The sequence below is a fragment of the Anas platyrhynchos genome, chromosome 14, assembly GCF_047663525.1.
Source record: "Anas platyrhynchos isolate ZD024472 breed Pekin duck chromosome 14, IASCAAS_PekinDuck_T2T, whole genome shotgun sequence".
Taxonomy (NCBI): Eukaryota; Metazoa; Chordata; class Aves; order Anseriformes; family Anatidae; genus Anas; species Anas platyrhynchos.
Window position 1 is genome coordinate 1,499,669 of NC_092600.1, and position 26,823 is coordinate 1,526,491.

Below are 26,823 nucleotides of genomic sequence, written 5' to 3' on the forward strand. Positions count from 1 at the left end.
GGCTTGGTTTTGTTTGTGACTTCTTTACCAACTCTTCTGTGAGTGCGTTTGCATTAAACTGTCAGAGTAGCACTTGGGGACTGTGTGTGTGTGTGCAAACACCTCGTTCCTTATATACTGCTCCTTCCTAGGGGCAGCATTTCCAGCGCAGGGTGTGAGCCGGGTGTGCCCTGCCCGGCTGCTGGGGCCTGCGTGCTGCATTCCCCCCACAGCCCCTTTATCATTCACGGCCAAATGCTGTGACACAACGCTGGTGTTTCCTCACAGGCAGCTAGCCCGTGCTGCCTGAGCCACCTGTGGGATCTCTCCTGCTTCTGAAAGCAATTCAGACAGAAAGAGGCCCTTGAGGTAGATGAGGCTGTCCCAGAGGGGTCAGGGTGCTGCGAACACACTCTGAGGATCCTCTGAGGCCTGGCTGAAAATTTGGGGCTCTGGGGTACTTCCTGACGTGCTGCACGTGGGGGGCTCCCTGGTGGAGGTCCTCATTTGTTGGATGCCCATGGGAAGGAGCGATGCTGCTGTTGGCACCAGACATGGTTCAGGCAGGGTGAGAGGAGGGGGCCGCACATCCCACTCCTGTTCCCACAGCTGGCTGAGACGCCCTTTTCTTTGGAAGCACTGTGTGGTAACGTGTGGGTGTGTTTGTTGTGTTTTAAACTGGGAACGTGGCCCACGAGGCCCCTCGGAGGCTGGGTGGCGGTGCCCTAGGGGGAGGGCTGCAGGCAGGGAGCCCCGCGGGGCAGGAGCAGCGCTGTGCTCACACCTCCCTGTAGGAAAGTCCAAGGTTACGGGTGTCTGTAGCCAGAGCTGAGCCCTTTTTGGACTGAGGCCGAGCAGAAGTACCAGGCAGGACTCAGTAAGGGGTTGGAACGAGGCACAAAAATCCTGTTCCTTGTAGGGACGGTCTGAGTGCCTCACTGGTGTGCGCCATCCCTTCAGGTGGGCGGTTAGTGGTGCTCGAGGAACGCACACCAAGGAATTGGGACTCTGAATTTCCTGCCTGCGTTTCCTTCTTCCCTTTAACTCTTCAAGTCAAGCTGGAGAAGGGAGGCCCAAAATTTGGCTGCAGTGAGCTGTGCGGGGAGCTGCCCTACACAGCCTGGCCAAGCACACACCAGTACCAACCCAACCCGCCTGGCATTAGGCCCCCTGGAAATGGGAGTGCTGTGCTGTGCTTTGGGCCTGTTTGCCTTTTTTATTTTTAATTTGTGAACTTTTCTTCCCCCAGATGTGGAAGTTCAGGTGTCTTAGGGCCTGGCTGTGGCAGTAGCTCTGTCTCCCTTGGCCTGGCTCAGCTCCTCCAAGGGGTTCTCCGGGGGCCCTAAAGCTGGACAAGACACAAGCATCTGAAAAGTTCCTCCTGCAAGTGCCTTCCCTGCTAGCAGTCCGGGTTGAGCAGGCATTCCTTGTCTCGTGCTCGGTGCTGTGCACGGGGTGCATGTGGCTGGGAAGCTGTTGGACACGCCGAGCTCAGAGCCCACCACGCCAACCAGCACCGGCTTCATTTATTTGCATGTTTAATGCCCCTGTGATTTTAATAGCGTAGTACACGCTGGTGGTGCTTAAAATATCCCCGCAGAGATGCAGAAGAGTAGATAAAGAAGTCTCGTTTGAATGCGATCCAAATGATCAATTCCACTCCCTTCCTTCCCCAGCAAAACAAAAAGAAAACCCCAATGCGCTCCCTGTATGGCCACAGTGAGTGCCTGTGGGGACGTTTGCCACTTGCTACGTACTGCAGAGAGCTAGGGAGGAGTGGTAAGAAGCGCCCTGAGCTGCTTTGATATTTCCAAAGCCTGATTTTGCATTGACCTGGCTCACAGAGCCAGCCTGCCTGCTTTGCTCCGAGGGACGGTTGCCTTCGGGTCCCTTCTGTGCGGCAGCGTTGTGCCAAGTGCCAGATCTCGACTTCCCCAGCCCAATGAGTTGTAGTATGTCAGTACAGCTCTGGGAGGGTGCTCGGCTCTCTGAAAGCCAGTGAAGAGCTTTATGTTAAAATTTACCCCCCTGTTTGTAAAATGTAGGTGTGAAATTGAAAATCGGTCTTAACTGATCAGTATAGTTCAATCCGGTATTTGTTTCTGTTTAAATCCTGCACGTATAGGAAATCTGAAGAAGAACAAGCTTCCTAGACCTCCATCCTTCAGAAGGAATTTGTGTTTTGCTGTGCATGGGCAAGTGCTGAGGCAGTTTGCTGGTGGCAGAGCCCCGAGGCCTGCGGTGTGCTCCCACCTCCAGGAGTTGGGCTGAGTTTAGCATAATGGGGGAAAAAGTAATTTTCACATCTCTGTTAAAAACCATCACATCCCCAGGCTTGGTATCAGCACTGAGCTGCATTATGCTCATGCTTTTACCTTGTTTACAACGCAAATATTCCAGGGAAGTGCAACAAATCCAGCGCCTGGAAAAGCACTGAGTGTGTGAGCTCAGGCTGGGGGTCCTGGCTGCGGCGTCCCTGTAGGTTTTATTGCAGCAGAGCAGCGGGCAGAATGAAGCCAAATGAGTAAGAAATTGCAATGAAAGGCTAAAATGTTATTAAGGTGAAAAGAATAATGTTAAACAAACAACCGAGTGATAGGTAGAAGGCTTCCTAGGACGGGCTAGCTGCTTTTACACAGCTTTCAAATCAGCGCTGTAGCAAACTTGGTTGTTATTTTTAATAGGAAGCTGTCTAGAAACATGAAACAATGACTTTCAATAGGCATTTCTTCTCTGGAAGCACCAACCATGCTTTTGGCACACCAGTAGGGTGCTTTTAGCTCTCTTAACATAAAGAATTACGCTCACAAAACCAGGGAGACCTCATCGGTGGTCTGATTTTGTTGATTCCTGTGGGTCCCAATGCTTTATCAAGCACAAAGCTGACAGTATTTTCTTCTTGTGTTGCTGCAACTTGGCGTACTGCTGTTAACTCAAACAGCAAGAGCAAACCTCCAAGGAGGATGGGCAGGAGGGGAGCTTGCCAGCTTTCTAGTCTGCATTTTTGCAGTAGGCACAGATCGTGTGGCCTAGGGCAGAAGTGCAGCACTGACAGAGCTTCACGGAAATGACTGCTTTGGCTAGAAAGGTCTTTTAGGAGGGAGGGAGGAAGGCAGGCCTGGAAACAACATCAAAGCTGGAGGTCAGAGGATGTCGGGGAATGCCCAGAAAGGTGCTTCGGGGCAGAGCTGAAAGCAAACCACAGCCCGATTCAGGCACTGAACGGGGGCGGGGGGAGAGAAGGGAATTGCAGAACACTTGGGGGATGTTGAGGAGAAAGGGAATTGTAGGAATGACCGGGAGATGGATGGGGTGGGCTGAAACAGCTTCAAACAGGTGCAATAGTTAGAAACAGTTATTTGCCTGAGGACTTTGTGCTTTTTTTTATTTTACTTTTATTTTTCCTGCATAAACTCTCCCAGTTAGGCACAGAAGGTAGCTGTAAATTGTGGGTTACAGCTGCTCTAAATGCAAGGTTCTTTAAACTGGACAAAAACATCTCTTCGCTTTAGAGGAGCTGCAGTCAGCAGCGGGTTCTTAACTCAGCTCTCTCATTTGGCAGAACGGGTACCGGGGCTCACTGCGCCTGCCTTCCTCCTTCCTCATTTCCTTCTGTGATCAGGAAATTATGTTTTTTTTTGCAGCAACATGAACCGTGAAGACCGGAATGTGCTGCGTATGAAAGAAAGGGAAAGGCGAAATCAAGAAATTCAACAGGGTGAAGAAGCCTTTCCGCCTAACTCTCCTCTCTTTGCGGAACCATACAAAGTTGTGAGTTTATGCCATTTTCACAAACTCATTTTTTTGTGGCAGTTCTGTGCAATTATTATTAGAGGACTAAAACCTCTATTGGCTGTCTAGATTTTAACAGCAGCTTTGTTTTTTTTAGAAGATAAATATTGATTGGGCATCAGTAAAAATAACAAAGTTCACTTGGATTTCTTTTGTAAGCTGTAGAAATAAGTGTAAAGTATTGCAGAGTATTTTGTTCCTTTTCTTTACCTTCTCTGCCAGTAGGGACTTTGTCGTTATTTTCTTAAAAAAAATTAAAGATCAAAGATTTTGAAATTGAAAACAAAAGCCTTCTAGTTTTCAAATACAAAAATGATTCAGTGCTGCCGAAGCACATCTTTTCTGTATGCTCTAGGGGGTTAAATTACTGCTTGAAAAGCAAACCTGGGACTAGGAAACCTTGGCAAAAAGATCGGGGTGCTAGCCACGATCCTAGCCTTGAAATGCAGATCAGCTGCACTAGTTGTCAAGTCAACTCACTGAAAGCGAAGTTGTGACTTTTAACACTGAATTTTGCATTTTCTCTAATGATTTTCACAGACCAGCAAAGAAGACAAATTGTCTAGTCGCATTCAGAGCATGCTCGGTAATTATGACGAAATGGAGGATCTTCTAGGAGATCGATCGCAACAGAAGCTCGTTGGAATTCCCAAACCAACCGTACCATCAGCAACAGATGAGAAATCAAACCAAAGTTTCTTTGGTGACCAGAGACATAATACTAGTTCACATCAGAGTAGCAAATGGACTCCTGTAGGACCAGCACCTAGCACTTCCTCGCAATCTCAGAAACGGTCCTCGGGTTTACAGAGCGGGCACAGCAGTCAGCGCGGCAGTGGCAATAACACTAGCAGTAGTGGCCAGAGGCATGACCGTGACTCATACAGTAGCAGCAGCAGCCGCAAAAAAAGCCAGCATGGATCAGAACACTCCAAATCCCGTTCTTCCAGCCCTGGAAAACCACCTGCTGTTTCTTCGTTGAGCTCCAGCCATTCGAGATCTCATGGAAGCGATCATCACAGCAAAGAACATCAACGGTCAAAATCTCCCCGGGATCCAGATGCCAACTGGGACTCTCCCTCCCGCGTACCCTCATTTTCAAGTGGACAACACTCTAATCAGTCTTTTCCACCCTCACTAATGTCCAAGTCCAATTCAATGTTACAGAAACCCACTGCCTATGTAAGGCCGATGGATGGGCAGGAATCCATGGAACCAAAGTTATCTTCTGAACACTACAGTAGCCAGACTCACAGCAGCAGTGTGAATGAGCTGAAGCCCAGCAGCAAAGCACATCTAACCAAGCTGAAAATACCTTCTCAACCACTCGATGTAAGTTCCTACCTATTTACTGGGTTCTTAAATGATAGTCCCTTTGGGCTGGGATTTTCCAGCTTCTTTAAAATCCCAATCTACGTAACCAAGATGCAGTTTATAGTAAATGCTGTTTTTTTGTTAAATAAAACATCTCTCCTGGTGAAAACCTGTATTTTAAATGGAAAACGTGAAGTTCTTCCATGTGGATACTGTGATTTTCATTAAACAGCCTATGAGACAGTCTGAGAAAGGCTTAACTAACCCAGACAGGCTAATTTTCCTGGAGTACTTCTGAAGTCAAAAGTCAGTAAAATAGTAGGATATTCACAAGTCTCTTAACAAGCCTGTATCCATACATTGTCTTTGCTGGGAGCCGTGTTGCCTTAGCCAGGTGATGCTATCTGAGCATATCAGGTTTTCTTTTGAAGCCAGTAGTAATTTCTAGATGTGATTATTATACCTTCACCTAGGGAACATCAGCTAACCCCAAAGCACACCAAAGTGGAAAAGATTCAAAACTTTGATCAGGTATGCTGAATACAGAATACTATTGGACTAACAACTTTTAATAGTTTAATAATCCTGGAATTGGTAAGGCACAGACCTTGACTACAGCTCACTTGCAAGGAGAGGGCCTTTCTTAATAACAAAATGGCCGTGCATTTCATATGAACTGTTTAAGTGCCAGTAGCAAGAAAAAAAACATTTGTTCCTGGGATTTCAAATAGCAAATTAAGATTCAGGAAACAGATAAGGAAAGTCGAAAAATTATTTCCACCTTCTGAAAGACTTGACACGCTGGTGTTAATGCAGTGAAATGTGTTGTCATTCTGCTTTCTTCCTGTTGTAGCGTCCCAAATGCAGTAGATTCATAGTTTCATAATTATTGCTGTTTCTAGTTTCGTGCTGTGCTGTTTTACTTTGTAAAGCAGTTTGTCATTACTGTGTATTCATTGTTGTGCATTTGAGTTCAGATATTATGCAGTGGCTTCTTCCAGGGAAAGATTGAAAGCCATGATTCTTTTTTCCCCTCTTTCCAGAAGTTTTTAATATCCCCGACTGCCTAAGATCACTTCTAACTGTCAAGTGAAAAGTAAGAGATTATTGTGGCAGTTTTATAGATCCGGTGTATTTGCTTTTCATAACTGGATGTGACTCATCCCATAAAAATTTGAAGCTATCTGATATTAAAATTAATATTGTTGAAAAGAATTAACGAGGTCTGTTTGTATCTATATAGACTCTGTATGAATTGTGATAAGGATTGAAGTTTCTTTTTAACTGCTTCAAATTCCTGGGATCCTTTAAAGAAAATCTGCTTTAGGAGATGTTAATCTTGAGTTTTGATTTGTAGGCATCAGCATCTGGCGATGTGAGCTGTGTGGATGAAATTCTAAAAGTAAGTTCTCTGCTTTTTTTTCATAAGTTATTTGTTGAAGATACAAAACATTTCTAAGGAGGTGGAAACTACTCTCCAGTTGATTAGTTCCTTTTAAATTGGCTTGACTGCAAGTTGTTACAGGAGGGCTCTTCAAATAATCCTGTGAAGCGGGTAGACTGGCGAAAACCGGAGGCAGAGCTGTGTGTGAGCTGGGCACTGTGCACTGCAGGGTGCACACATCATCTCCTGGATAGCCTCGTGGCATTCCTTTCCTTCTAGCCCCATCCCCGCTAATCTAACCAGAATTTAGCCATTTCTTCCACCTAAATACAGTCATTACCTTCCAATACCTTTTTAGAGTATAATTATTTGTAGCTACCCGACAGCAGACCCTTCCCTTCTCCTCTACCTGCATTATTTTCTCAAGCCTTTTTACCCCTCACGTGGCCTCCTGTTCATATGTCTGCTGTCACAAAGGTATCATTGCCCCATGAGCATTTCCATAGCGTATTTCCTCTGACCTTCAGTACTCCATGGTCCTTGGAGATGCTCTGAATGAATACAAGATGCTTTCTTTCCAGCTTCAGGTATTGATTTTCACCTCTTTTTCCTCAAATTTTATAGATTTCCCTTCCCAGGATTTTTCTTTCTACCCCTTTATCTTACATGTGCTCTTCACAGGCTGAAGTGATCAGACGCTGGCTTCTACTTCAGTTTATGTTCAGGCCAACCAGATTTATTGATTTGTTCCTTTCTGCTTGTTTTGTTGGCCTGTCTATTTATTTTCATGGGTAGCAATTTAAGATTCAGGTTTATGTGCAAAATCTTCGTTACACATTTGGGAAATTAAGATTTGAATATAAAGCTCATTGAAGTGTGAACAATGAACTGAAAATTTAGAGGTTTACCATTTAAACCAGGATTTTAACTTGAAATCTTTGCTCTGCTTTTGTTTTGTTAATAGCTTGTCTTTTTTGTTTTGGTACAGGAGATGTCCCATTCTTGGCCTCCTCCACTGACTGCTATTCATACTCCGTGCAAAACTGAACCGTCAAAATTTCCTTTTCCAACAAAGGTCAGTGCTGTAGTCAAATACCGAATGCAGTTTAAAAAAGTAGCTCCTATTAAATTAGCGTTTTGGAACTCTTTTAAATTCAATTCTGTATTCTTCTGTGTTTGTTTCAGTGCTGTGCAACTCTTTATCTTGCTTCACAATAACATTGTCGTTCTTATGAAAAATGTCATTGTTTATCCTCTGGCTTACATGCATAAAGCACTCCTCAATGTCTGCGAACATATGTATAAGCTTTCATTTTTATATTAAATGCTTTTTCATAAATTCAAACCTTCTTCAGGGTACTCCTGAAGCTTTAAAATGCCACTGAGCCTTTTCCCTGTTAGGGAAATACTTTGCAGCACTTTGTGCAGAAGCAAGCATTGTTTTACCTCATCTAGCAAGCAGTGGAGACTGACTGGTAAATGCTAAGAAATTCAAATGTACTTTTCTGCATAAACTGATTTTTCCTCATAATTTTGAAGTCCAGTTGTAGTTCTGTTAGATCTTACATTTCCAATTACAAAGGAAAAAAAGTTTTTAAATGAGACCTTTTGCTCAAGAAGTTTTGAGATTACTTGCCCAGAAATATGCCTTATTAGCTTCCCATGTACTTAATAACTACTGAAGCATTTAAATTATTAATTGGAAAGAGAAATCAGTTGCTTTTTGCTGCTGCTGACAGCATAGGGCATGTTGCCAAGAGACCTGCTTGAGCCGACACCTCTGAGGAAGGAGCTTGCATTCTCCTACCTTTTCACTCTTGGCTGTTTGCTCCTTTCCCCTCGGGCTGGCTCTCGCACTCCCAGCTGCAGTGCTTTAAGGCAAACTGGCAGAAGTGATTGTTTGCCTTGAACTGCAGCTCTGTAATCTGAAGTGTCTTGGAAGCTGTAGGTAGGCAGGGTAGATAGTTTGGGGAGCAACTCTAGCAAGTACAGTTCAGCTTATGATAGCTGACTCGTTTCAGACTTTGTACCTATTGATCAGCAGAAAAAGATTTAAGGTAAGAATACAATGTTTCTCAAGGCTCAGCATACATCTGAAACAGGTTGAGGTACTCTGTCCCTAGTTTGGCATAATTTTGGATTGCAGAAATTATGCTGGTCATCTTTTAAAAGTTACCTTAATAATCATGAAGACTACACCTTTTTGGACGAGGCTGCTATGCTAGAGGACCAGTTGCTGCTATCATTTTCCTGCTTGATCCAAATTACTCCCCAAAACAGTTCAGTGAAATGTGTTTTAAGATTTTTTCCCTGAGGTTTCTAAATGAAATCTGTCTAAACAGATTGTCTTGTTCCATGAATGCTTGGACATCAACTTTCTAGCCCTGTCTCTCTTAACATGAAGATGTTTTGGAGTTTGCATGTGTTTGAAAATCCAAGTAAAGGAGCTTTAATACATGAAACAAGCACATTGGATTACTCTTTATAACAGTCTAGTTGGAAAAGAAGTGTGTTCTCCTTTTGACTAGTTGGTCATAAGAAAATGCTTTCTTGTGAGCACCTGTAATAGTTTCCTCAGTGTGGGCACAAGGTTTAATCTAGGTGATTTACCCAGATGAGCACTGAGTGAGTACAGTTTTCCAAAAGGCTCTAGCTATAGCTCATGATTATTTCTTGGTCAAAAGTTCCAGCCTCTGCAAGTGCACATCCACAAACTCCCACAGACTGATGAAAGGTTAAACAGTTGTGTTTCTCCTACTGGCTAGATGTCTTGGAGCTACAGACAGTCCTGTTGTCATCACCCTGTCCTGTCGTGTTTTTGTCTCCGTGCATCTCTTTGACTCGGTGTGGGGAGAAAGAAGCTGTGCAGAGATCTGTAGGCCTTTGCCACATCCAGAGAAACTACGTAAGGTTGCACAACCTTGTTGATGCTTGAACAAAAAAGGGTGGTTGTGTGTTTCGTGTTTTCTTCTTCTTTTGAATCTATCAACCTGGACTGTGTTTCTTCACCCAGTTTGCAAAAAAAATTCCATTTATGGCTGCTCTGACTCTTTCGACTTTTTGCCAGCTTTTTTATTTTGTGGCTGCACATCTTAACCATGGAACTTTGTCAAATTCTCTCTCCATATCCAAAGTCTGTAATTTCCTCTGCCTTCTCCCCTCTGTCATTCTTGGCAGCAGGATCTTCGCAGAATTCCAGCAAGCCAGTGAGCCGTAGGCTTCTGCTGCCTGGACCCAGAGCAGAACTCAGAAAACAAAACAAAGCAGTGATTTACTTTAATCAAGCAGTGCTGCTCCAGAAAAGCTCGTTCTCTTTAATACTCTATTTATTTACAAGTGATATGCTGCAGTATTTCACAGCGTTCCTTTTGTGTGCAGAAGCCTGGCATGTTTTGCCTGCGCACATAAAATAGGGCTTCTTTTAGTGGACCAGTTGGTTTTATTTGTGAGGCTGTTGGGATAAGATCGCTTCTCCTGTGTGCGGATAGTGAGTAGGTTGCAGGGACTCACACCACTGACTGGGGCCTGTCTGCATTATTATAATATACCTAATATCAGAAAGTCTTTGAATCAGAAGATAAAACTTCATGAAAATAGGTCAGGGAAAGTTTTATGGATACTATGAAAAGAAACTGATTCCTGACTCTTGGTAAAAGCGTTATCTGGTGACCTAACACTCTATAATTTTATCCTATGTAAGGGTTTTTTTGTTTGTTTGTTTTTTAAAGCCATGGGCTCACAGTCAAAATCTCCAAAGCATGTAAAATATATTCAAAAATCCAGCTGTTCGTTAGAGGGTGGGAGCTTTTCATCTCAAAGCAAGCATCCTTGCCAGGTTTTGTGCCTGCGTGCCCGAGCGGTGACCTGGAGACATCCCTGGAGAGGTGGGTTCTGTCTCCAGCCTTGTTCAGCGCCTGCCCCGTGCTGAAGTGACCGTAATGGCCAGTGGGCAGGTGTGTCGATCCTTTCTCAAGCAGAAACTTTCTTCTGAGAAATAAAAATGAAAACCTGAGTTTTCAGACATTCCCCACCGGCTGCTCACAGCCCGATTCGGTACCCACTGCTGTTCCCAGCAGCTACCAGGTGGTTTTTCTCACTGCAGTTCTTGTGGCAAACTACAAGCAGCAATTTTATTTCCTGTTAAGTGTCGTCACTGCCTAACCTCAGTGGTATTCTGTGAAAGAGGTTTCCTTCCTTTAAGATATTTTTAATTCCTTTTTGAAGTAGACCTTTAGAAGATAGTGCCATAGGTAACCTCATGGTTGAAAGTGTATATTCTTATTTATTTATTAATTTCTGAGTTTCTTAAAGAAATAATGTATTCAAAGACAAAATAGGTGGTGAGGTGTTTGGAAAAAGTTGTGTGTTTAAGCATAACTCCTCGTTAAAGTGCACTTAACTGAAATATTGCTCTGTGCCTTAGAAATAGGAAGTTGACTGACGCGAGCAGTTAGGGGTTTCTGCAGAATTTGTGCTACGTATACTGGTGAGAATGGGTGCCAGTTCCTCGTCTTGTGCTCACCCCAGCACAGATGCTCTGTATCTGTAGATGTGGTATTTTGATTACGATATGGTCTTTACTTCTTTTTTGACTTGAGTTTTATCAGTCCTGTCTAAGTTAATGGTAGGCAAAAGGAAATTGGGGAATCACGCTTGCACTCCTTGAACTTGTGTCAAAGATAAAAATCTGTTTTTGTTTTGAAGGAGGTAGAGCTTTGCTTTCTGTTGAAGTCACAACACTTTTTTCCAGCTTTGTCTTCTCTTTTCACTTCGGGTATAGTTGAATTTTATCTATATTGTCCCTTTCTTTCATTCAGTTTCTTTCATTAGAGGCGTTTGGAACACGTGAAAATGAAGTCTCCTAGCAAGGTGTGGTTTTGAGAGAAGTGAGGAATCTGTTCTTCTAGACCACTGACAAAAAAACTTGTCCAAGACATTATTTCAACTGCTTCCACTTTTGAAATAAAGTTGAAGGAAGTTAGAGTTAATCTAAGCACGCCTTGTTGCATAAAGCTTTTGTTACATTTGGAAATCACACATACAGCCACTCAGCACACCAGTGAGCTGGCTGTTAGGGAAGACTGGTTCATAGCTATACCAAAACCCCTGCAATTCAATGTTGTAAAATGTGTGTGTATGACTTCATGGATTAACTCCATTTTTTCACCTTTCATGCTTAAAGTCAGCATTTGTCCTCGTTTTAAAATGAGGTCAGGAGGGTCCTGGTTTGAAATGGCGAACTGGTTTAGACATTTTTCGGTAACTTGGTACTCTGCATATTTGTTTATTGAAACAATATGTTGGTGTTTGAAAAGTTTGATAATGTACTTTTGGGAGACAGAAGTGGTTTTCTGGAATGGAAATAGCAAAGATCACACCAGTGCTAAAATCTGCAGGGCTGCATCTTTCAAGGCTAGACTTGTAGGTAACAAGTCTGTTACGTCTCAAGGCAGGTAATATCGCTGTTCATTGGCTTTGGTACAAGTGAATTGCCTGATTACATGCGGATTTGGCTGTTTATCGGGCTGGGGGTGGGGGCGAGGAAGGGAAATGATCTGTTTGTCAGCTGTGCCTGCCTGCGTTTCCCCAGGAACTCGTGCAGAGTGTTCTGAGACGAGGAGTTGGATGCAGCATTTGTGCAGGGCTCTTCGGATTTCAAATTTCATTATCTCATGTGCTCTTCTGTAGCTGGGATTTTTTCATTACTATGAGCTTTAGTATACTCATTAATTGTTCATTGAGTGTTAGTATGCTCATGGCTTGTCCACCAAGATGCTGTATGTGTCTGAAAAAGAGAAGAGAAGAATTTGAGTGAAAATATGTAAAGCTAACAGCAAGGCTTTCCCCACTGTATAAGAAAAATAAAAACATACCAAACTGCTCATCTTCATGCTAAACAAACAGATAGGATTTATGGAAGTTACACAGAGATTGAGTTTCAGATACCAAGAGGTACAGCACAAGGCCCTTAAAACCTGGCACGTAGGGATGGCTGAGCTCCAGACGAGGAACATGAAGTGCTCTTTCCATGTGCTTGCTGTTCCACTACGGTTGGTGAAAGGAGTTTGGGCCCAGATAAAGAATCACTCTTTGCTTTGTTGTTGTTGTGTGTGTTTTTTGGTGGAGGAGTGGTTTTGTTTTGTTTTTTTTTAAAGATGCCATCCTTTAAAGTCAAAGAATAGCTGGATGATGGCATGGTTTTTGGTATGTTAAAATTCCCTTTGAAAAAACTCCTGTGATCTTTTTATTCCCTTAGGAGTCCCAACAGTCCAGTTTTGGCACTGGAGAACAGAGTAAGTATATTAAACTTCCTTTAATACGTGTAATGTTTTTGTTGTGATTCAGTATTTTTAGTATCCTCCTAAGATGTCAGACTTTTTAAAGAGACTTTTCCAGACTGGTCATAGCATGGAGTCTAGGTTAAGATTTTCTGTACTTTCTCAAATGTTGATTTACGAAATAGCATTTGATTTTCTTCCTAGTTTCTTGTTGGCAACTAGAAAGCCAGTAACAGCCTTGCAACTCTGTTGTATCTGCTAGGGGGGGGGAAAAAAAAAAAAAGAAGTTTCTTTAATTTGTCATATTTTTTAATTCTTGAAAAAGTGTCTTTTTGGTTGATCTGAATGAAAATAGCTGAGTACTAAAAACAAAACACCCTCAGATAAGACCTCTAGATGTAATAGAAACTGATAGATTGCATAAGTTCATGTTTTGGTAGAAAAAGCACATTGCATTTCTCCTTTGCCATGTTCATTTTTACTTTGTGGATATAAAATCAGAAGGAAAAAAAAAACAATCAAGAATTCTTACAGCAATATACTTAATAATCTTGAATTCGTGTCCCAAAATATATGTCTGTTTTTAGACAAAAGCAGCTTTTATTCCCCTTGAATTATATCTTTAATTTGATTATTACTGAAACAAGTGATTTAACCAGGTAACAAACCTAGAAAAATTGAATTAGATTTGTGCTGTTGTCTTCCAGAAGTCTTTCCACTCCCTGTTGAAGTGATTAAACAGATTAAGTAGTAAAAGCATAATGGGTTATTCTTAGGTATTCACAAGCAGCTTAATCTAAACACCTAATACAGTGGGGAATTAAGGAAACAAAACGTAATTCCCTGATGCCAACAAATGGACGTGCGTTCAGGGAGCAACTGATCTCTCTGTATGTGAATGGAGGGGATGGATAAATAAAAACATAGATCTGGTTTTCAACTCCTGTTTGAGTTTTCTGGGAAACTTTTAACATTCTTGTTCCTGTTGTAGTATGCTTAGCAATATACCAGAATTAAGGGGAAGAATAAAACCCCAAGCTGAAAAGCAGATTATATCAGTATGTATTTTGACTGTAAGAGTTGGTTTGAGTGAGTTTTCTTTTTGGGTTTGAAGGTTGCTTATCCACTAAAAAGCTGTGTAGGGATGCTGAAAAGTCAGGAACCTGAAAGGTTGACCTGTATCCTGTACCCAGCACGTGGAAGGCAATACGTTAACCTTGACAGAAGCAAAACATTTTTTCACACCATCAAAACCAAATTAGGCACGTATCGGTTTCAACAGCGATCATTTAAATAACTTTCAAGATTTTCTCAGTTAAATTCGTTGTTTTACTTGGTGTTTTGTCTCTGCATCCGCTCACTCGGTTGGTCTCTGGGAGGCTGTACCTGGTGTCTGCTGGTTCTTCCTTTCTGCCGTTCGCTCAGCCGTTCTGGGTTTGTTTATCCAAGACTGTTTACTTCTGGCAATCTTGGAGTGACTATTTTCCTGTCTGAGTTTAAAACTATGCACTTTTTTCTTCTAGAACGATATAATCCTTCATCAAAAACATCCAATGGTCATCAATCCAAATCGTAAGTAGCTGTTGAGAAAACATTTCTCAAATAACCATTGAATTTTAAGAGATTGGGGAAAATAGCTGTTTTGTTACATGACTGTGTCGGTTCTTGCACAGACTCTTTAGCATACTTGTCCTAGGCTGGCAGAAAACAGGGATCGTTTCCTGTAAGCCCTTTGCAGGGCCAGTAGAGCAAATACGGTGTATTGGTGTGAGTAACAAACACACCGTGCCTGCTTTCCTTTCTCCTGCTTTTGTCAGCTATCAGGATAGGTGTGCAGGGGCTGGACGTAGGAACTGGAAGCGTATAAGAATGGGCAGGATGGGCCAGGACATACCAAATGTGTGCACTGCAGAGCTGTCAGCTAGGAGCAGCCTGCAGCAGTTGCACAGCCAGCCAGGATGAGGAACTGTTTTGTTATTGGAGGAGATAGTAAATTGGGTTTGGGATCTAGTGAAATTCATGCTACTCAGTCTTTTAAGTGACCAATAAACATTTTTGTTAGGTACACAGACCCAATATTATGCATCCTCAGTCATACAACTGAAAGAAAAAATAAAAAGTAACTGGAAGATTCTAGATGACTGTACTCCACCACCTTTCTCAAACCTGAAAATTGATTATCTGCTGCTTAAAGATCATTTCCAAACAAACATGACCATAAAAATAAAGTTTAACCACCCGATTGTATGTTTCATAAAAGTGATGATAGATTCTGAAAACCTGGTATTCTGAGTTAATGCTTGCTGCGATGCAATTACAAAATGAAGTCTAGTTCTTCTGCTTGTCCATGTACATATTACAGTCTTAACAAGATTAAAAAGCAAATGACCTGTGGGAAGGAAATAGAAGATAATTGAAGGCCGATTTATTTATTTGTTTTAGACTTGCAGTCAATTTCCTGAAAACATGAGGTTTAAGAAGATGCTTATATGCAGCCATTTCAACAAGTAGGAGAAATAGGAGTTCGCTGTTTGACTTTGCTTTTGTTTTGGTAGTGGAATTCTCCATGAAAGGACTGTGCTATTTCCAAAACAAAATGCAAGAACATCTAAGGACAAGACGTGGCATCGTGCATTAGTTGAACTGGGGTGCATAGGAAGAAGGATTAGAAGATGTTTACTGTTGCAGTAGACTTTGAAACAAAGTGATTGTACTCTGTTCAAAAACCTCAGAAAATGACATAAATGTATCTTTTGGAAAAGGATAGTAGTGGAAAGCATTGGGAACTAGATCTAGAGGTTGGCGTCTCTTTTCAGGTTATCAGTAGAACAACTATACAGTGAAATTCAGATATACCAGACTTTTAATCCTTTCTCATCTTCTTTTTCCAGATGTGAATCGAACCAGACAGAGTAAGATGTCCTATTTTTGTAATCCATTTTTTTAAATAAGCACAAAGGCAATATACCCCACTATATGTTTTCAATGTGTTCATATATTTTCAGTATTGTGAAATAGGTGTGTAATTATAACTAGCTTAAATAATAGGGTAATTATAACTTTGAATAATAATAGAAAAATTATAGTTTAATACAGTTGTGCTTTTGCCATGAGACGGGAAACAGCCACTTAATTTTATTTAGCACAGTATTCTTGGTCATTGTATGTGAGAAGTTGAACATCCAGATTTTAGCTCTTCCTGCATTAGTAAAATGTATCAGATTTCCTTCCTAAATTTGACAGACTGAACAAAGGAATGAAAGTACTAGAGTCTGTATTTTTCTTTAAAGAATGACTTAACTCGCCATTCTTAAACAATTAAATGTTTTAGAATGGTAACTTGCAGATTTCACCCACGCAGCCTGCTCTATAGCATAAACAATAGCACGTTGGAATATAGAAGAATGTTTTGACTGTAATTAAAGTACATGGAAAAACTTGTCTCACTTTCTCCCTTTTACTTACAGTATGTTGAAAGATGACTTAAAGCTTAGCAGTAGTGAAGACAGCGATGGAGAGCAGGTATGTTCATTCAGTACCAAAGTTTCAGGGAAGTATAGCAAGCACGTTGATAATTTGGTAGTTCAGCAGCAGTCAGTACTCCCAACAGCAAACCGAGCAGCTCAAAGATTTGTAATTAAGAAGCAAAAATCAATTAACAAGTTTCTAAACAAGCTCCAGGTATTCCACAATACAAACTGGGGGAAAATCATCTGTTTTGTGTGAATAGTATGCTATGAAAATAAAGAGGAGTATACTTCATAACGTATGTAACAGCCTGCCATTGAAAGATAGAAACCTTCATGTTCTTCCATGCTGTCTAACACATGCATGGCATAAACATTTCTGTGCAGGGACTGTGTTTGGGATGATAAGAGCTACTGTGTTTGTGCTTTACTCCCAGGTTTTATCTGTAACTGGGTATAGCAGCACCTTTATTGCTATAGATAAGTCTTTTTTTTTCTTCTTTGTCAATATTAATGTTGTGCGGCTTCTGCTAAAAATGGCATTGGGCATGCTAAATTAAAAATACCTGTAGGGTCTATACTAAGCAGCAGTAGTCCACTCTCCTTTTTTTTTTAATTTATTTTTTTCCTATTCCCACTTCTATTACTTGATTTGTTTTCTCACGTGAAAAACTTGAAGATAGTGCATTTACTTGGTTACCTACTGGTACTCTGGCCATCTCTAGAGTAGGATCATAGAATTTCAAATAACCTGATACAAAAAGATATTAAAGAATGAGAAAATAGGTTCTCTCAGAATACAGGGGACTGTAAGATGACACATCTGTGGTAAAAACTTGGAGAAAACTCTGATTTGTTTTTCTTTCTGTTCAAGGAAAATTGAGACAACTTTCTCAAGTACTGAATTAAACAGTGTTCTGGCGAAATATTTTAAAATTTTAAGGCTCTTAATTGATGCTTTGCGACGTAACTGTATATGCAATCCTAAAGTAACTTCCAGAAGCTTCATGCTCTTCTTCTTAATTGCAGGATTGTGATAAGACAGTGCCAAGGAGCACACCTGGAAGGTAGGCATTCCTGCTAGATTGCAGCATAGAAAGTAAAGCAGTGATATTCAGTCCAGTCAGCACTCATGACCTGATCTCATTTCTAAAATCTCTGTCTTTCATCTTCTGTTAGAGCAAAAGGTGATGAAAACGTAATCGGTGATTAAATAGCATTTATCCTGCAAATTATACTAACCACTTTGTGAAGGGGGGGGGGGAGCAAAGGCTGTTGTTTGTTTCCTGAGTAAGTTGCATTCTGTTGAACTTTTAAGCAATTGTTAATTAAAATGTTAGGTTTCATTCTTCCTAATAGAAGGATTTCTAGGATGTGTTTGTGCCTTGAGTAGTGTTTCTTTATTTTTCCTCATTTTTGTTTTCAGTAATTCTGAACCTTCGCAACATAACAGTGAAGGAGCAGATAATTCAAGGGATGACTCGAGCAGCCATAGTGGATCTGAAAGCAGTTCAGGATCTGACTCCGAAAGTGAAAGCAGTTCCAGTGATAGTGAAGCTAATGAACCATCGCAGAGCGCATCCCCTGAGGTAGGATGTGACATGTATTCAGGCTGTCTTCGTTAGTTTGGCATTCATCCCGAGTTTTAAAAGCAGAAAAATTGAATGTGTTCTCAAAGTGGTTAAAAAAAAAGTTGAGCTGACACATGTGGAATCATTCCCCCATCTGCACAGTGTTCTTTTGCTGAAGCACCTGTAATTGGACACAGTAACAGTGCTTTATGTAAGCACACATTTGATGTTCCACTTTGAGGTGATTTTTACCACCAGTTACCTGTTGGAGTGCAGACCCTGGGTATGGTGACAGTATCTTAAAAAACTATGGTCTTTTAGTCTGGGTAGCTATGGCAGCAGGTATCGCCTCTGGGTAGCAGCTGCTCTGGCTGAGGGGAAAAATGAGAACTGCTATTTGTAACTATATTCATCAACTCCTTTTATTTTTGTTAATTATTGATCTCAGATGTTTGGTGTACCTCTTGCTTAGGCATGCAGCACAGTAGAGGTGTCCTGCAGAAAAGATGGAAGAAACGTAAAATGCTTAATATAACACTGCTGTTTCTTTTTTTTAATTTTGTTTTTAGCCAGAGCCGCCGCCAACAAACAAGTGGCAACTGGATAACTGGTTGAATAAAGTTAATTCACATAAAGTGTCACCAGCTTCTTCTGTGGACAGCAATATCCCGTCCTCACAAGGCTACAAAAAAGAGGGACGGGATCAGGGGACAGGCAGTGGGTACGCTGATCAAAGTGGATCCAAGGATTCGATTTCTTCTACACCAGGGCGAGATTCCAAACCCACCCAAAAGGGCTCAGAGGGCAGTCGTGGCAGGCAGAAATCACCTGCGCAGAGTGACAGCTCAACACAGAGGAGGACTGTAGGTAAAAAGCAGCCCAAGAAGGCAGAAAAGACATCTGTTGAAGAGCCTAGAGGAGGTCTTAAAATAGAAAGTGAAACCCCAGTAGACATGGCAACAAATATACCTTCAAACAGGCATAAGGCAGCCACAAAAGGTTCCAGAAAACCTAACATAAAGAAGGAGCCCAAATCTTCCCCTCGGCCTACAACGGAGAAGAAGAAATACAAGGCTTCGAGCAAATCTGCCCAGAAATCCAGGGAATTCATAGAAACAGATACCTCATCCTCTGATTCAGATGAAAATGAAAGCCTGCCTCCTTCGTCACAAACACCCAAATATTCTGAGAGCAATAGGACTCCTGTTAAATCTTCCATGGAGGAGGATGACAGCTTTTTTCGGCATAGAATGTTCTCTCCTATGGAAGAGAAAGAGCTTCTTTCACCACTCAGTGATCCTGATGAAAGGTACCCACTTATTGTGAAGATTGACCTGAGCCTCTTATCAAGAATACCAGGGAAGCCTTACAAGGATGCTGACGCGCCCAAAGTGGAAAAGAAAACCGTACCAGAGAAGCACACAAGAGAATCCCAGAAGCAGCCTTCTGACAAAAGCTCTACAAAAGGCAAAAGGAAACATAAGCAGGTGATGACTTTGTAGATACGATTTTGCCTGTTATCTTAGCACCTTACTGCCTTGCTGCGGGGGTGAAGTGTATAACACAGCAACCCGTATCATACGTCATTGTCATGACGCTGAGTAATTCAGGAGATGACTTTGGCCACTGTTTTGTGTAGAATATGTTGATCATTCCTGTGTCGTTGTACAGGGGTTATTTGAGTTTTCTTTTGGAGTGAGGAGGGAAAGGGAGAAGGTTGTACATGGAGGTCTGTGAGCACCACGGTGAGTGCTCGTGGAGGTTGCAGTGCTGCTGTACCTCTGAGCATCCTGTGCTTTCCTGCCTCTGCTCCACCTGCCATTAGTCCCTGTTGCACTGCGGGCCAGCTCAGGCCGCTAATCCAAAGGAAAATCCACCTGGCCCAAAAGAAAAAAAGTGTTAATGTGGATCACTTCAAACAGCAAACGATGCATTTGCATGGGAGCTATTGCCAGGATAAGGGATGGGCAGAAACAGACCTGGGGCACAGCAAGAGAAACCGTAAGATCAGGGGTGCTGCTTTACTGAGATTGGAAGTATCCCTCCATAACAGTGAGGCTTTTCAGAAAAGCATTTAATCTTCTCAATTAAATAAAAAGCAGGAATCCCAAGGGACAGTAAAATGGACAGGTATTAATGAGGGATCTGAACAGAGTTAGCACTGCTGGGAGAAAAATAGTAGGGGGTAGCTGCTAGTATAATTTTAACCTGCTTTTGGAAAAACTCGGTAGAAGATACACAGTCTGTATAAAGAGCAAATCTGTGACTGTCATTTGCTGTTGTGTTTTCGTGATGGTGATGCTCAAGGTTGAAATATTGGTGTGACAAAAGTGTAACCTTCTGGGTTTGAGTCTGGGTTCTGTACCAGGTGGCGTACTCTGTGAGGCCCTAAGTTCTGGTTTATTCTTTGTATTTCTACTTCCAGTGCTTGTTGAAGACAGCTTTAAAATGCACCCTCAAAACCCTTTGACTTTAGGATTAGGTTTATATAAAAACCTGGTATTCAGCATCTCTTCCTTAACAGCCTGCAAGACTTTTACTGTTTCTGGCGTTCGTAGGACACCTGCTTTAGGCTCCCAGCATAAAATCTGTATCCTGATCTCTTATTGAAGCTTTTGGCTTTTTTTTCTGGTATTTCATGGTAATACTTTTGTTCTAAAATGTACAATTTGACTGCCACTTTTTTTTTATACGGGTTGGTAATTCAGAAGTCAGATTTTGTTTTTCTTTGTGTTCCGATCTCAGGGTTCAATATCTGGTCAAATATTTGATGCAGGCTAGATGCTTTGAGGAATGTTTTTATGGTCTGTACAGATCTTACTCTGTACACTGCACAATATCTACTAAATATGAAACATTTACAGCTTCACTGAGATGATAATGTAGACGTTTGCCTGGATGTATTTCTTTTTTGCTTTATTCAGAATGAGGATGAAAACAGAGCCAGTGAAAGCAAGAAAACAAAACTGGAAGAGAAAGCTCCATCAGGACACAAGACGTCTAGCAGTAGAGAGTGAGTACCTTGGCTGTTTTCAACATGAAAGCTCGGGGTGATCAAGAAGACCAATCTCCCCCCATTTCCTTCCTTCCACAACAGTGTCTCCTCATTATTATTTGATGGGTAAAATTTCATTGCTTCTTATTCTTGAGACGGATTCAGTTCAGTTTCTGCTAGTAGCTGGTGGAAATTGATTTCCATAACCAAAAACATTGACCAAGCACATTTTTTTACTTAACAAAACTAAGGTAAACCCTAAAGTGAAGGGTTGGTTTATTATGGAAAGTACGCTTCCTGTTTTTTTTTTCCTCTGACGTATGGTGTGTTTTTTTTCTAGAAGTAAGCTGTGCCTCTAGGTTTTTGATCTTGCAAAATCCGTACTTTTAAATTAACCTAATCCGTTAATTCTCCATTTAGCAAGTATGTAAACTGAGAATAAATTACTTAACTGACATGTGGGATGCTGATGGCATTGAGACCTGGATCCATGGATTTAGCCTCAAATTTGCTTGACAGATTAGCTGTAGTGTAAGCATCACAAAAAATAAAACAATGCAGACTTAGCAAAAACAACATCCTTCAATACCCTTTTACTTGCAGGTTATTTCTGCAATTTTGTAAATGACAGGATAAGGGGAATGGTTTTAAACTAAAAGAGAGGAGATTTAGATTAGAGGTTAGGAGGAAATTCTTCACTCAGAGGGTGCTGAGGCACTGGATCAGGTTTGCAGTGAGGTTGTGGATGCCCCATCCCTGGAGGTGTTCAAGGCCAGGCTGGATGAGACCCTGGGCAACCTGGCTGAGTTGGTGGCATCCCCCCCATGGCAGGGGGGTGGAAATGGGTGATCTGTACGGTCCCTTCCAACCTGAGCCGTTCTGTGATTCTATCTTTTCTTTTTTCCTTTTATTCTTGATATTTGCTTGTTTGCCAGTGTGGTTGTCAGAAGGACACTTTGTTAAAGGCAACTATATTTTTATTAAAATACTCTGTATAAATTATTACTTAATGTACTGTACTCTGTAAAAAGGGGAGCCAGGAATAAGTAACCATAGCCCTCAGCAGTGAAGTTGAGAAAGTTTTCCAGTTCCCTGGCTTCCAGAGCTGGCTTATCTGGACCATCTTTTTTCTGAATTGTTAGGCTGAGTAGTCTGCAATAGACAGGCTGGCGCTGACATGGGCATTAATTTCTGACGTGGTGTTTAGGGTGTTTTTTAAGAACTGTTGCAGGGATGTGGTTTTATGGTTAGAACTTGCCTGCTGCATTTTCAGGTCAGAACAAATAAAATGGTAAAAACGAGTTCAATCAGGCTTCGTAACATCCAGTCACTGTGATAATTGTTCTTTCTTTCTTCCTCTGAATCTGGCTTGGTAGGGCTAACAATAAAAATCTTGTTTTTTGGGGGAGGAAGAAGGGACCAAAAAAAAAAGTTTAGAAGAAAATGGGCTTTTTTTTTTTTTTTTTTTTTTAAATAAAAGACAAAACTGAACGTGTTCATTTTGTTCAGGTCTCTAAAGCCAAGTGCTGTTAAAGAGAAGGATTTACTGCCGTCTCCTGCTGCCCCAGTCCTACAGAAGGATTCCAAGCAGGAACATGGGTCCCGAAAGAGGACAGTCAGCCAGTCGTCATCCTTGAAGTCCAGCAGCAACGTCAGTAAGGACAGTAGTGGTGGCAGTAAAAGCAACTCATCTTCTAAACAGAAGAAGATGGAGGGAAAGGGTTCTAGCAGTACTAAAGAAACCAAGGTAAAGGGCTTATTCTGGGACTGCCTTGAACTTGTCAAACTGCAAAGCGAAACACATGCTCAGTGTGATCTAAACAGTGATTCACAGCTCAAGTTGAAATGTAATTAGTTTTAGATTTGCATTGTTTCATGTCATGGTGCTTAGGTACCTTGGAAGTCCGTAAATTAGAAAATAACTTGGGAGAGATTGTGGAATACTAATGCTTATTCCTACCAAATGCTTATGTTAATTAGTGAAATGAGTTTAGACATCTTCTGATTACAGATGCTGCTTATTTGTTGTTTAATTTGTTAATGAGAAATATCACTACAAATTTGTTTACACAACAGTAAATAGAATAATGAGGTTACTCTTATGTCATTGGAGCAATACAAATCTTGTCCTAATTTTAAGAACAGAAGCTGGGTCTGTGTTCACTGCTAGGATGCAAAGTTATGGCTCTCATCTTACTGCGTCCTTGGACTCCAGAAAGGTGCTTTTAACTCCAGCTCAGGAAGGTACAGAGCCCACTGTAATTAGATTAGATAAAAAATGGGTGCAAAGATGATACAGGAAACTTTTTTTTTCTTTTTTTAATTTAAGAGATTTAGGTTAGGAAGATACTTACATGGTGGGATTCAAAAATATTACAGGAAGATGATGCACTTAAGTCATGGAAACGTAATGTGTTTTTTCATCAATACATAAATGTGCATTACTGGACAGAAATTACTTTGTGAGAACATCTGACTGTTTAAAACGTATCACTGAATACCTGTGATAAGCAATTCCTAATGTATAGCCAATTTTTGAGTGTAGTATGTTTAACTTGGAGGGATTTCAGCTCCATCTTTGGGATTCCAAAGTACGCTGAAGATGTTGGTGCAGTCTGTCTGTGAGCTCCCTGCAGCAAAGCCCCAGAGCATGCTATGGGCTCTGGAAACTGCAGTAGTTGAAGCAGCTGCTAACCTCAGTGGCTGGGTTTGCAGTTTCTGAGAAGTTCAGAAGCAAGGTCTAAAGTGTTCAGGAAGGATAATTGATTGGGCAGGAGTAAAGCAGCAAATTGCCATTAGCAATGGCAGAAAGTAGCTTAGTCATTGGGGTGGAGTTCCTGAAATATCTGGACTGGGAGACGTGCTGTGTTACTTCAGATGCCATTGCAATGAGATTTTAGAAACCTGGCGAGGTTGTGTGCATCGAGACACTTCCAGGATGCCTGTAGATAATGAAGTTGCATCACAGACTGCTGCTCTCTGTCCTTTCCTTATTTGTTAGCATAGAACTGTCCCTAAACCAGCTGTTAACTGGTGTGCTGTTTATCCTTTTATGCCTTGGATATGCTTAGTCACGCCTTTCTTAAAGCAGTATGCTGCATTCCACTGCATGTTTTGGTATTGACTCCAGGATCCTTCTGATTAGCAATGATCTGATAAGGGTAGGTTATGAAATACATCTGTATAGCTGGCCTTTGGTCTTCATAAAGCCAAAGAGCTGAAAACACATGTGAAGCTGGAAAGCTGCTTTACACTTGAGCAGAACAGATTCACATAAAACTCACGGAATGTTTTAGTATCCAACCTTCAGCCTGCAGTGTCACTGAGCTGTGTGTAATTTAAGGGAGCAAGGACTGTATTGTGAGGACAGTTGTCATTTCTCCTTGAAGATGTTGCTTATTTCACAATCATACTGGTGTTTTCAAAGCAAAGAGATTCAGCAGTTTACTGTTGAGAAAAATGAGAAATCATTAAAATATTCGTAGCATCTATGATGGGGTGGGAAAACAAGACCTAGAAACAGCAGTGTGGGAGGTTCAGGGAGGGATTTCCTGGACCTAGGTGTGTCTAGGAAACCTTAGCTGCACTCCTTCCTCTGAGGGAGAGCTCCTGGTGTATTAGAGCCAAAAGCCTGATCACAGCCTCTGTGTCTTCCTCTGTGCCAGCATGAGGTGAAGGCCTTGTGGAAGCTGTGTTACTGTATGGCAGCGAGAGCAGCTGCAAAAATGACCTTGCTGTGAAGTAGCTGTGAAGTCATAGGAGAAACTTACATAACAAACGCTTTATTTGCAGACAAAGCAGACTTAATTGTTCTTTAAGTTTATGATTTGGGAACAATTTTCCTTTCAGGAAAAGATTCTGAACAATTCCTCAAACTGCCCTCCTGTGTCTGCTCCATCTACAGAGAGCTCAAAGTCTAGAAGAGCAAAACTTGTTTTTGATGACAGGTAAGAAAAGCAGAGGGATCCTTTCCCTTTGCGGGGATGCTAGTCTTGGAGCACAGCCAGCCCCCTGTGGGGAAGCGTTGTCTTTTTGCTTCACAGAAGATGTTAAGTACAAGCTCATGCTCCGGAGAGCTGCAGTGATGTTCTTGTCTGCCCGCTCTGTGTGCCACTTACGTGGTAGACAGCGCAGTCCTTGAGAAGGAAGTCCTCGAGAAGCCTGCCCTGTGCCTTCCTCTAACGAGGCAGGGCCAAGCAGTAGACTTGCATCGCTCAGGGTTGTTCTGATTTTAAATGCTGATGGGTCCATTGCACCCTCAAATTCTTGTTTTGTTTCCTTCTCTACCCCACACTTGATCAACTGTTTGGTTTGCTTGGCTATCAAATGCAATCCTGTGTACTAAACATCTTACCCAAAATCCTTTTTCAAATTACCTGAAACGAGAGAACTAAAATTAACTATTTTTAACGGTTTTATCATACTGTAAATAATCATACAATTTAACTATTACAAGTATTTTTTAAACAGTTTCAGCATATGGTAGCTCCTATAACTTGAGTTAGGGAAAAAAAAAAAAAGAAAAGAAATGTCAACATTAAGAAACTTCAGTTGTAAAAGGAAATGCATTGTGGATGGTGCTGAGTCCGTAAGTTTCTCTCTTCTGTTGTAGGACTTACTCAGCTGATCATTATTTACAGGAAGCAAAGAAGTTAAAGCATAATGCCGATGCACTGGTAAGTAAATCTGCAATATTTCTCTGGTGTTTGCACACAATGCTGGGTTTTGTTTACTGCTTTTGCCGGGTTGCTCTATGTCTGTACTGGGGCTTTCTGGTGTATCGTCTCAATTCTTGTCTTTAAATTTTTTTCCAATCTCAGTCTGACAGGTTCGAGAAGGCTGTGTACTACCTAGATGCAGTAGTGTCGTTCATTGAGTGTGGGAATGCATTGGAGAAAAATGCTCAGGAATCCAAGTCCCCGTTCCCTATGTATTCAGAAACTGTGGAATTAATCAAGTAAGCAATGTAGGGGATACACAAAAGTCAAGTGGGTGGGAAGGAGGTCTGGAAATAAGAACTTCTGGGTTTCAGAAAGGTTTTCCCACCACCATTTGAAATCCCTTATTCTCCAGTAGAACCAGATCACTTACCACTTTGTTCCAGTTGCTGAGGGTTAAACTGTTTTCATGAATGTTGAGATCCTTTGTTCCAAGGTTCTTGATGTCTCCCAATAATATGTAACATGTGAAAAGCAAAATTTTCCCAATTATTATCTAGTCATATTTTGTTTAGGGTCTGGGGGAAGTAACTGAAATGGTGAAGACAGCTGAAATTAGAAATTGATAAGAACTTTGATGGATAAGTGATAGTACAATATTTTGTTGTTTACTTGATGGATTGTTTACTTGCTGATGCTTTATTTGTAGGTACACTATGAAACTGAAAAATTACTTGGCACCGGATGCTACAGCTGCAGATAAAAGGCTAGCAGTGCTTTGGTATGTGTATTCTGAACTTAAGACAACACACTGATTACTTCAAGTGCAGTCTCCATGAAATACTGTATTACACGGACTTCTCAGGTGGTTTTGAAAAAAAAAATATTCATTTGACTGCGCAGAAAGATTAATGCTATATATCCGATTACGGTAAATTTGGGCAGAGAGGCTCTCTAGTTTTGGGACTATTAATGAAATTTCCGAATCTTTTTCCAGCTCTGTCTGATTTCCTTAAAATGATGTCAGTTAGTGCTTTTATTTTAGCATGTGATTTAATTGATGCGATGTCTATTGCAGCAATGAGGCAACAAAGTTGTTATGTGGCTAGAAATGGTAGAGAGATCTTTTGAACTTTTATCCTTCTTAATGTTTTGGTAAATTACTGTTGATGAATTGAGCTCTCCGTTTTCTCTCTTTGCAAATTGCAATACTCAAAAATAATGGATTGCTGTTGAGTTTGATGTGGATCCAGCTGATAGGGGGCTGTTCGGTGACCTAAGTGCTTCAGAAAACACCGTTGTTGCATTAACAAACTGTTTTCTGGTTTGTTTTATCTTTTTTTTTTTGTAAGATGGGATTATCAACATGCATTGCTTATTCATTT

General features: G+C 41.3%; 1 protein-coding gene across 3 annotated transcripts in view; it reads left to right on the plus strand.

The window, feature by feature from the left end:
- Window positions 1-26,823, plus strand: part of AFF4 (ALF transcription elongation factor 4) — a 72,153-nt gene that overhangs the window by 10,636 nt on the left and 34,694 nt on the right. For all 3 annotated transcript variants that reach the window (XM_038186383.2, XR_011803319.1, XM_072023151.1), the window contains 17 exons: window positions 3,624-3,750; window positions 4,312-5,103; window positions 6,443-6,487; window positions 7,458-7,544; window positions 12,726-12,762; window positions 14,271-14,319; window positions 15,639-15,659; window positions 16,215-16,269; window positions 17,244-17,281; window positions 17,641-17,803; window positions 18,355-19,272; window positions 20,710-20,798; window positions 22,290-22,527; window positions 24,630-24,727; window positions 25,393-25,456; window positions 25,601-25,737; window positions 26,148-26,219. In XM_038186383.2, the coding sequence (XP_038042311.1) occupies window positions 3,628-3,750; window positions 4,312-5,103; window positions 6,443-6,487; window positions 7,458-7,544; window positions 12,726-12,762; window positions 14,271-14,319; window positions 15,639-15,659; window positions 16,215-16,269; window positions 17,244-17,281; window positions 17,641-17,803; window positions 18,355-19,272; window positions 20,710-20,798; window positions 22,290-22,527; window positions 24,630-24,727; window positions 25,393-25,456; window positions 25,601-25,737; window positions 26,148-26,219 (3,026 nt within the window). In that variant the 5' untranslated portion in view covers window positions 3,624-3,627. Of the gene's footprint in view, window positions 1-3,623; window positions 3,751-4,311; window positions 5,104-6,442; window positions 6,488-7,457; window positions 7,545-12,725; window positions 12,763-14,270; window positions 14,320-15,638; window positions 15,660-16,214; window positions 16,270-17,243; window positions 17,282-17,640; window positions 17,804-18,354; window positions 19,273-20,709; window positions 20,799-22,289; window positions 22,528-24,629; window positions 24,728-25,392; window positions 25,457-25,600; window positions 25,738-26,147; window positions 26,220-26,823 lie in introns of those variants that run through there.